The sequence below is a fragment of the Benincasa hispida genome, chromosome 6, assembly GCF_027475165.1.
Source record: "Benincasa hispida cultivar pf3 chromosome 6, pf3_genome.v1.1, whole genome shotgun sequence".
Taxonomy (NCBI): Eukaryota; Viridiplantae; Streptophyta; class Magnoliopsida; order Cucurbitales; family Cucurbitaceae; genus Benincasa; species Benincasa hispida.
The window spans coordinates 46,353,529-46,364,303 of record NC_143483.1 but is presented as its reverse complement, the minus strand read 5'-3'; the positions used below and the strand labels follow the sequence as shown (position 1 = coordinate 46,364,303).

The 10,775-nt window shown below is 30.5% G+C and overlaps 2 protein-coding genes and 2 non-coding genes across 4 annotated transcripts; 1 reads left to right on the top strand and 3 right to left on the bottom strand.

Moving 5' to 3' along the window:
* Positions 1–5,161: 5,161 nt before the first annotated feature.
* Positions 5,162–6,433, top strand: LOC120080208 (F-box protein PP2-B13-like). Its single transcript, XM_039034785.2, has 3 exons — positions 5,162–5,515; positions 5,628–5,746; positions 5,826–6,433. The coding sequence occupies exons 1-3, from the start codon at positions 5,243–5,245 to the stop codon at positions 6,328–6,330; spliced, it is 897 nt and encodes a 298-aa protein (XP_038890713.2). The 5' UTR covers positions 5,162–5,242; the 3' UTR covers positions 6,331–6,433.
* A 1,412-nt stretch (positions 6,434–7,845) lies between these two features.
* Positions 7,846–10,521, bottom strand: RPL18 (ribosomal protein L18). Its single transcript, XM_039035302.2, has 5 exons — positions 10,360–10,521; positions 10,174–10,263; positions 8,655–8,783; positions 8,369–8,551; positions 7,846–8,140 (listed from the first exon to the last, which is right to left on the bottom strand). Exons 1-5 carry the CDS (start codon positions 10,360–10,362, stop codon positions 7,982–7,984), a joined length of 564 nt encoding a protein of 187 aa, XP_038891230.2. The 5' UTR covers positions 10,363–10,521; the 3' UTR covers positions 7,846–7,981.
* Positions 9,610–9,707, bottom strand: LOC120080636 (small nucleolar RNA snoR69Y). Its single transcript, XR_005482589.1, has one exon. It is a non-coding gene; the product is annotated as a small nucleolar RNA snoR69Y (small nucleolar RNA).
* On the bottom strand, positions 9,858–9,950 carry LOC120080635 (small nucleolar RNA snoR69Y). Its single transcript, XR_005482588.1, has one exon. It is a non-coding gene; the product is annotated as a small nucleolar RNA snoR69Y (small nucleolar RNA).
* Positions 10,522–10,775: the final 254 nt, after the last annotated feature.

The window sequence follows — 10,775 nt, the reverse complement described above, 5'->3', positions numbered from 1 at the left end:
AGTATAATAATCTAATATATTCAATTTATTATCTAATGATTATTCAATTATAGTATAATATTCTAATATATTCAATTATAGTCTAATGATTATTCAATTATAGTATGATTATTAGCTCTTTTTTCTCTTTTTTATATATATTTCTATGGAAAGTTCAAATAAAGTGAAGACTCTCGCTCTCTCACTCTCGCTCTTTCAGTATCGCTCTTTCCTAATCTCGCTCTCTCCTAAGATCTCGCTCTCGCTCTCTCCTAAGATCTCACTCTCACTCTCGTCTCTCCTAAGATCTCACTCTCTCTCAATATCTCGCTCTCTCAGTTATTGTTGTTATTTTTCCATTAATGATTACTAGCTTTCATTTCTTCTAAAACAATCACAAACACTTTTTTTATTATGGATCTACTACCAGAAACTCAATGCGTAATCTTAGCATTCAATGTGTATTCCTGAATAATCTCATTTTTCAATTATTCAACCATTTCATTTTACCAAGTTCAATGTTAGTCAGATTAGTCAATATAAACTAAATCTCGCTCTCTCCAACATTCTCATTTTGAATCTCGCTCTCTCTTCAAATCTCGTTCAACATCTCGCTCTCTCCTACTATCTCGCTTTGAATCTCGCTCTCTCTTTAATCTTTTTCAGCCTACTTATCTCCTTAATCGCTTTGAAGTTTCGACATGTGTGTAACCTTCGACAACCTAATATACAAAATTTTGTTCGTAGACAAAGCTAATTCGGAATTGTCTTTCATTCCAAGGCATAACTTATATCCATGCGCTTCATATTCGCCTGGAGTTCGCTCCCAGAAATATAGCCATCCCCACCCCCCACGTCAATCCCACAAGTCTCCGTCTAATTCGAAATGATAACAAAATGCATAGGTTGTTAGAAGCAGCTCGAGTACACAGATACATATAGTATACCATTTCATTACTTTATTTCCTCTATGAGGGAAAAAAGAAAAGTAATAAACCTGCAATCTCGAGGGTGGATGTGTGTCGAAACTTCAACCTTCGACAACCTAAGCGAGATTCGCGAGATTTCCCTTGTCGAGGGTTGAAGTTTCGGCTTACGTATTGTTTCCAAGTTTTTCTTTGTTCGTCGAGTTCTCAACGTTCGACCTCCACATTAGTTGAGTTCTCAACATTCGATCTCTAGCCTCGAACTCTCAAAACAACAATATTTCTCTAATAAGTTTCAAAACAACAATATTTCTCTAATAAGTTTTGAAAACAACAATATTAATATTAAAGGTTCTATTGAGCGTGTATATAAATAAACTACACACAAGTTAAATGTGGTTGAATATTAAATTTTAAATAATATTAAATTTGAAATATTCGCTAATTGGGACAAGCTTATCCATTCAAAAATCATTAAAAAAGAACAGTAATTAGAAAGGTGGCTTGTCATTGTCAAATAGTTAATCAATATTATCAACTAAATTCTTTGAATTTGACTACAAATCAAACCTAAATGTTGTTCCTAAAAAATTCAAAACCCAAATTTGTCAAGGCATATTTTAATCTAAGCTTTTTTGGATTAGGAAAGATGAAGACTTTAATTTTGAACATCAAAAGAAAATTAATAAATATCCTAACCATTGAATTTAGCTTAGAAATAAATTCCTTGTTTTATTGATTCAAATTTCTTAGACGGACAAAATTGGGGGAAAAAATAAGAGGGTAATTTATATGATTTGTATGATATATATTTGAAGTTTTTATTTTGTAATATATTTTAGTTTCTTTTAAAATAATTTAATCTCTTATTTGAAATTCTTGGATATTCTAATAAATATTATCGATATATTAGTTTATTCAAATTTTATCTCAATTTAACAAAAAAAAAAAAAAAAAACTTTAAAAAATGAAAAATAAATAAATGTCAGTTTTTAGCATGGAGATTCATGCCCAATCATGTACTATGTGTAAGGCTTAGAGGTTACAAACCAAACTCGATTATATTAATGAAATAAGCGATAATATAAAAGATTTATTTTTTAAATGAAAAAAAAATATTTTGAAATAAACATAGTTTCATGGGCAACGTGCTTGTACTATCCTCCTAAAAATGATTTGTCACGGTTCGTTGTATATATATATATATATATATGAATACTATCTCTACTCTACTCAAGATCAAAAGAGGAAAGATGTATTCAATTTGAAGTGAGATGCTACAATTGAATAAACAAACTGAGTGACTCTCAAAAATACAAAAGAAAATCAAATAAATATAAAAAATGAAATGTTTGTCAAATTTAACTCAATTGAGTTTTACTTGACCAAAATCAAATATAACTCACTCAAATTGAAGAACTACATATTTAACTTTCATAATATGTTAAATTTGTACATAAAAACGTCATTTAATTTGAAATTTTAATCCAATTTTGAAAGTTTCTAACCTTGAATATAATTTATTTATTTATGTTTCAATATTAAATTGTTCCACTTTTTCTAACCAAATGATATTTTTATTATAAACACATGAATACAATTTAAGGCCAATTTAAAATGACTTTATAAGAGTTTAGAATTGTTTTTTAACACTCAAAATTTGTTTTTTTTATGCAGTTAAGAAGTCATTTAAAAAAGCCATGTGGGTGAGATCATGATTCAAATTATCGGTAAATTAATGAAATTTTAAAACCACAAACAACTCAAGAGATTTAAAAATAGAGAAAATAATGTTGATGAACTGGGGTTTTGGCGTTGACTCAACCAAATAATATATTATATATTATTTTTAGAAATAAGTTGCTGTTAAACAAACGACATTTTTCTAACCTTACCGAAAAAGGCTTCCATTCTGTATTAAAATATTCGAGTAATTATTATTAGGTTAAAATTTCATTTTTATTTATTTAATTTTAGTTCTAATAATTTTAATAAATCTTAAATTTAATCTTCATTTTTTTTAATATCATTATTGTTTTTTTTAAAAAAAATTGTTATCCATTAACATTATTTAGATATTATATTGGGAGATTTTCAAAAGCAGAAAAATAAGAGAATATCTACACAAATAGCAAAATTTAAGTATAGTTGTGATAGACATTGATAGAAGTCTATCAGCGTCTATTAGTGATAGAAACTTATACAAACCTATCACTGATAGAGACTGATAGAAGTCTATCATTGATACTATGAGCAATGAAAACTGATACATGTTTATCATTGATAGAGATTTATAGAAGTCTATCGGTGTCTATTAATTTTGTTTTTGCTATTTCTGTAAATAGTTACTTTTTTTCTATCTGTGAAAAATTCTCTATTGTATTTCCTTACCTAAAAAATATTATTATTATTTATTTAATATCGCTAAAATTAAGTTTGAGAAAAATCAAGGATTTATTGAATATACATACATTAAAAAATATAGAGACCAAAGATAAATTATTTTAAATGGTAAAACTATTGAAAATATTTACAAATGATAACAAAATATCACAGTCTATCGAAGATAAGTCGCGATAAACTACTATTTGTGTCTTAGTCTATTCCAATCTATCTAATAAACTGTGATGTTTTGTTATTATTTATAAATATTTTTGTTCATTTTTCTATACTCGAAAACAGTATAAGACCAAAATGGTATTTTCTCCTATTATTAACAGACTTTTTCAACCTTTCAAATAAAAAGAAAAGAAAAGAAAATAATTGACTTTTTGAATATTGAAATGGTTGTAATTGGAGTCCAAAAGTGGGAGGGGGTGGTCAGTTTTGGGTACCCGTTGAGGAAGGTTCATAGGAAACTCTAAAAGCAACAACTCTTCATATAATATTCATTACCATTAATGGAAAGAAGAAAGCTTTTCAATGCAATTAATCAAATTTACATGTGACGAAATTAAAAATTAATAATAATAAATAAAATCATCAAAGTGGGAATAATTCAGTTCGGTCCTATTTGATAGGTACCGATGTTCTTTAAAGTCAGACGTTGAAATTCTTTTCTCTCTCTCTGTCATTTTCTTAAGTTGTTAATAGTTTTTTTTAGCAAATACATCATCTTAGACGCAGGAAAGCACCGAAGAGAAGAGCCAATAAAGCTCAATTATGGATCACTTTGTTCTCTTATCTAGGGACTTTATAAAATGAATAATATATACCGAAGAAGCGAGATTAAAATTTTTAAGAAAAATCAACCTCTGATAAATTAAAATCGTCCCCATTCACAATCTCCAAAGAATTTGACTGACTTTTACACGAAGATTTCGGCGCTACCATATTCGATCCAAGTCGTTCAACCTTCAACCATTGGGTTTGAATCCATCAACTTCACACCCCCAAGTTGCTAACAGGTTAAATATTCTTTTTTATTTTTTTAAAAAAAGGGTTAGGTATTAACTTCAGATAGCCAATATTTACTTAGTAGACTTAAAATTTTAATGGAGAAAAAAATGTCATCTGAGGTTTTTTTCCCCTTTTTACTTACAATTTTGTACTAATATCTGATAAATTTTTTTTGTTAAAATATTATTTTAGTCTATGTAAATTATATTTATTTTTTTAGCTCTTATTCTTTTGATTATCTAATTTTAGTCTACATAATTCTAATAAATCTATCTTTAAATTATGTCATTGTTCAACAAATATTAGATATAACCTTCAAAATTTATTAGATAATAATAATAATTTTCAAGTAAGAAAAAACATTATATGAATATATTTTTACTTGATCCATACATTTCAATACCTTATCGAGTAAAAAAAATACGTTAAAACACATAGTTTTTTTTTAAAAAAAAAATTAGTCACATGACAAATTTTGATTGATGTACAATTATTAAACAAATGCTAATAAAAGACAACTTTTTCATGAAAAAATAACAATAAACTAACAACAATGGCAAATTTTAAGATTTATTAAAAACACGTACTAAAAGTTTAGACATTTTTAAAAAAAATTACTATGGTCTCTTTCAAATTCTTATGTCATCAAAATTTATCATCAACCAAAAAAAATTTATAAGAAAACTTAAGTTTTTTAATTAAATAATAGGCTTTTTTTTTTTCTGAAAAAAGAACAATTGCAATTAATCTCAACTTACTGTCATCCCTTTTATTTATTAAATCCACTGCATCTAATCTCATCGTTTTCATTAAACCAGCAGACTTTAAATATTTAAACAGATAAAGAGAGAGAAAGTGATTGCTATAAAATCCCAACTCCCAAATTCCATCTCTTAACAGACCCAACTTAAAAATTAGAGAGAAAAATTGCAAAGAGAATGGCCGGAATTTGGAGCATCGGAGTGTTGCCGGAGGACTGTGTTTCCACAATTCTGTCACTTACAAGTCCCTCCGATGTGGGGAAATTATCCCTGGTCTCGTCGGTGTTTCGATCGGCAGCGGAATCCGACGTGGTGTGGGGGAGATTTTTGCCGAAAAACTACGAGGAGATTCTGGCGGCGTCTGATATCTCGGGCGAGTCTCCGTTGAAATCGAAGAGAGAGGTTTTCTTGCGACTCTGTTGTCCGATCCTGCTGGACGGCGGTAGAAAGGTAAATAAAAAATTTGAAGTCCGTAAGATTTTGGGATGTTCAATTAATTTGTTAGTGAACTGAAATAAAAAAAGAATAATAATATATAATAAAATGTTTTAATTTTGAATAGAGGTTTGAGTTGGATAGATTTGGGGGGAAAATTAGCTACACATTATCTGCAAGAGAGTTGGGTATCACATGGAGCTCTGATCCACTCTGTTGGAGCTGGAAATCTCATCCTCAATCAAGGTATTTTTCTTCTTTATTTTTGTAACTCTCCCAATTAAATATATTAAGCTTTGATTAAATAAATAAAAAAAATGTGCAGATTCCCAGAAGTGGTGGAGCTTAGAACAGTGAGTTGGCTGGAAATCAAAGGGAAAATCAGAACCCAAATGGTATCATCAAACACAAAGTATGGAGCATATCTTTTGTTGAAGATTTCAGAGAGAGCTTATGGATTGGATTTAATGCCAGCTCAACTTTCTCTTCAATTGGGAAATAATAATAATAATAATATCCGTGAAGCCTATGTTTGGTTACACCATAAATCAGATGAGAAGAAGCAAGATTTGGAGTATCTGTTTTATGGGAACAGAAGGGAAAGAGCCAGAAAATTAGCACTAACTTCCTATAATAATAATAATTTAGAGAATTATAAGGAAATTAGGGTTCTGAGAGAGAGGGAAGATGGTTGGTTGGAGATTGAATTGGGAGAGTTTTTCAGTGGAGAAAGTGATGAAGAAGTGAATATGAGTTTCATGGAAACCAAAGGCTTTCAACTCAAATCTGGACTTATTATTCAAGCCATTCAAGTCAGGCCTAAATATTGATCCTCTTCATACTTTTCACCCCTCAATTTTCAATTTTTTTCACTTTAAATTACTTGTTAATTAACATTCTTTTATTCATTACAAATCTACACCTCCTTTTTAACTTCTTTTCTTTTCTTTTCTCTTTTCAATCTTCTAATAACAAAATTATACCTTCATTCATTTATTTGTCTTCACTTTACCCTACTCTTTAATGTTCGATGGATGATCAAAAACACTTCAAAAAATCTCTCATCTCATATATTAATTCTATTTACTCTATTTACTCCATCATTCCAAGTTATTAATTTAATTAAATTAAATAAAATAGAGGTGGGTGTGACAAGTCCCCTATTAAATATATATATAGTAGTTTAACATTGATTTACATATACACTCCAAATATAAGAGTGGTATTTACAACTATTTATAACATACAAAACTACGAAGTAATACTAAGTTTTAACATACATACTACAAAATCAATGTGAATATGACATTCCACATACAACAAATGCTCCCTAAATTTTAACATACAACTATTTATAACATAACTACAATGTCAATAACATACGTACTACAATATCAATGTAAATATGATATCCACATGCTTCAAACGAGTTTGGATCAACGATCCAAATGAATTAAATAAAGTCTTCAACCCAACCCTTAAAATTCAGGTTGAATTGAATTGTTAGATTATAACTTATTTTTTCTTTTTAATTAAAACTATATAAATTTATATACAACACATTACTAATTCAAATACCAAGTTATCAACGATATTTATTGAAAGCTTTAAAACCAAGACAAATGTCATAACTTTTAAAAAATATTAAAAAATCACAAATTAATCAACATAAAGTAATCAAGCTTTAAACAAAGACAGATATATATATATATATTACCAATATATATAAAATTTGGGTTAGATTTAATCCACCCAAATTTTTTTAGCTAACTCGCGACCCGACCCAACACAATCGAATCAAAAAAAAAAACAAACCCAACCCTTTAGATTGGATAGTTCAAATGGTTCAAATGGTCAGTTATTTGAACCCACGTTGAAGAAAAAGAAACATAATAGACTAGAAAGTGAACAATTAATAAAAATCAAAATTAAAAGAGTAAATTTCAAAACAATTGAAACAAAAACTTTAACATTTAGAACCCAAAAGGATATTTTGAAGATAACATATTTTGAAGCCGAGACCAAAATAACTTAGACCAAAAGGATATTTTTCGAAAACTATACTCTACTGTAAACTATCATAAAAAAGTTTTTAAAAGACTTGGTGAAACTTTTAAAAATATCACAGGGAAATTTCTGGCGGTACATAAATACATATAAAATCAAATAACAAAACAATTGTTTAATGACAGGAAAATATGCTATCATAATTTTAAAAAAATCCAAATTCCACCCTAATCTCCCAAGGTTTTCATCAAATTCTCACCAAACTTCGATAATAATTAAAAGTAAAACAATCAGATGAAGTTAACTGAGAAAAAAATGCAAAGTCTTGAAACAATATCTTCCAGTGAATCCGATTTTGGTTTTATAAGGAAAACTTGTACTAAGACATGACTGGATCTCACATAATAATATTTCTGCAAGTCTAGCAAAACGTGAATATTTTGTCTCACAAAAAGGGTTGAACATATACTGAAACTAAACTCTGAATCCCCTGCTGTTTCTCTTTCCTCTTGCTCTCTCGAACTTCCTTCCCTTTGCCCTCACGTATGGTTTCGTGTGGCTGTGAGGCACACCAGGAGCCGGACCAAAGTGTTTCACGGCTTCACGAGAGTTCTTAGGTCCACGAAGAAGAACCTTCGAAACCAAAAATTAACAGAACATTAAGTATGAATCTAAGCATTAGTCCATGTTGTTTGACAAACTGGCGGCTACCAAGATAAGCATGAACTGATCAAATTAGAGGACAGGTGAATAAAATAGGCATCTATAACATTCAGCGGCATTTTATTTATTTGTTTGTTATTTATGTCTATTGAGGAGCCTTATACAAGCATCACAGTTGCATTAGCATAAGCATCGTACCGTATTCTGGCCAAGAGGAGCCCTCAGGGCAAGCTGGTCGAATGTCAAACACTCACCACCTGCCTTCTCAATCCTTGCCCTTGCAGTCTCAGTAAACCTCAATGCTGTAACTTTCAAAGCTGGGACTTCATAGACACGAATGTCATCTGTCACAGTTCCAACAATGACGGCAACTTTTTCTTCCTACACCATGTTAACCACCAGAGAATTTAGATAATGGAATATCACTCCTAGAAAGCGGTAATCAAAATGTAAAGAAAGTGTAGTGCATAATAGAAGCACACACCTTTCCCTTCATGTACTTGATAAGTCTGGATAATGAAATTGGTGGCTTGTTCACCTTGCTCATGAACAAGCGCTTGAGGATCACTGCATTGAAATTGCTTCCAGTTCTTCGAACAAGAAACCGGTACAACTGAATTCATTAAACACAATAAAGATCCGTTGTTTAAGCAACCGAAATAAGCATAATTAAATGATAAAAATGTTGTAAAGCATGGAACAAATCATAGCTGATTTCAACCACAGAAAAAAGGGAAGAGACCCAACAACAACAACATAGATTCCCCAGTTTGGATTACAAACCCACATTATTGAGCTTGGAGGAAAAAAAAATTAAAATAATAGATACGCAAAAGGACACAAAGCTCTTATGGAAATAATTGATTTAAGACTACAGGCCAGTTCCCTCAGAGAACTTCAAGATCAGTCATTTAGGCTCCATCTGATAACCATTTGCTTTTTGGTTTTTGTTTTTGAAAATTGACCCTATTTCATCAACATTTTTTATGATGATTTGCATCTTTCTTAAGTACAATGGTTGAATTCTTAGCCAAATTCCAAAAACAAAAGCAACCTTTTGAAAGCTACTTTTTTAGTTCTCAAAATTTGGCTTGGTTTTTTAAACCATGGATGAAAAGTAGATAACAATGGAAGAAATTTGGAGGTGAAAGTAGTGTACATAGGTTTTATTTTCAAGAAAAAACAAAAAACAAGATGATTACCCAGCAGAGACTTAGTGATCAGTATTAGCATGGTTAAAAAACACAAAACATCACAGGGAACTATCAGTATTGAAAAGCCAGCACATCCTTTACAAAATGCAGAGAAAAAGAAGTCATCGATTGAAACAGCAAAAGGAAGCGCCAAGGGGTTCGGTAATTTATACACGACCCATATTTTTCATCTTTATTTTACATCCAAATTCAAAAGCACATGAAACAAACTTCTGAGGTAGAATACTTTGAGCTCAGATAAATATGTGAACATAGTCCAGTCCTTGACCTTTAGAAAGTCTCATAATGAGCTGGGTATCACATATTTCATCATTGCGTCTGATAAAACAATCGCGTTCCATTTAAAGTATAATTAAAAAAGAAATTAAAACATTGACTCCATGAGAACAAGAATAGATACAATTTACTAAAGGGCAATGATTAACGATATCTTCTGCTTCATAGTTCAAACTGAAGAAGAAAATTAAATCTAAACCTGGGCTCAGATAAATGTGGAAATCGTTCATTCCTTGACCTACGAAAGATCTCATAATGAGCTGGGATACACAAATATCATCACTGCACATAAGTGTTGCTCTACTCTCTTATCAAACAACGAGATTTCAACCACAACAAAAAAGGATGTTCAAAATAATGCTGGAAGAATTAGATTGGAAACTCCGTTCTCCATTCACGATATCTTAACTAAAATCACAACATATTTTTTCATTCAAAAAAGGAATCCAAAATAACTTATCTCTATATTCTAAGAAAAACCCACGTGAAAGCAAGATGATTAGAAAAAACAACCTTGACAAGGAGCTTGAGGTAGATATCATCGGACTTGGGGGCAGTCCTTTTGGTCTTCTTGCTCTTGCCTCCTGCTACAAGATCAATACCCTGTGATAAAAGGAAACACGTCTCAGACATTGATCTACGCCATTGGAAGCATAGAAAGAGAATGAAAGAGAGAAAGAGGAAGATAAAGAGACGGACCATTGGAGCTCTTCGTTGAGAAACCCTTCCCTTCGACGACGGCGACTGCTAAGAGCGAAGGAAAATGGCTCTAGGGTTTTTTAAGACCCTTTTTATGGAAGACGAGGGCAAAAGTGGAGTAACACTGCGGCGCGTTTAACCTATCTTTTGAAGTATCATCCTGACCGTACACGTGTACTGTCTTCTAATTTACAATTTGATTTAATTTCGGGGTTTTATAATCCATGTCTACGTTTAATTTTTATTTAAAAACAAATACATGGTTGGTAGTTAGATTTTGTGTTTAGTTTTCATCCGGCCTTTAAATCTTAAAATGTTGCATTTTTTGTCTTTAAAATTGGGTGTACATGAATTCAATTGGATTGCGTTGAGGTTATTTTTTCTAGATCAATTCGAATATTTTGATCGTTTGGGTT

Excerpts from the sequence above, each read along its gene's own strand:
- LOC120080208 (XM_039034785.2), top strand. The coding sequence starts at position 5,243 with ATGGCCGGAATTTGGAGCATCGGAGTGTTGCCGGAGGACTGTGTTTCC. Across the intron at positions 5,516-5,627 it reads TGCTGGACGGCGGTAGAAAG|AGGTTTGAGTTGGATAGATT; the intron begins GTAAATAAAAAA and ends AATTTTGAATAG. Across the intron at positions 5,747-5,825 it reads AAATCTCATCCTCAATCAAG|ATTCCCAGAAGTGGTGGAGC; the intron begins GTATTTTTCTTC and ends AAAAATGTGCAG.
- RPL18 (XM_039035302.2), bottom strand. Across the intron at positions 8,552-8,654 it reads TCAAGTACATGAAGGGAAAG|GAAGAAAAAGTTGCCGTCAT; the intron begins GTGTGTGCTTCT and ends AACATGGTGTAG. Across the intron at positions 8,141-8,368 it reads CTCCTCTTGGCCAGAATACG|GTTCTTCTTCGTGGACCTAA; the intron begins GTACGATGCTTA and ends TTGGTTTCGAAG.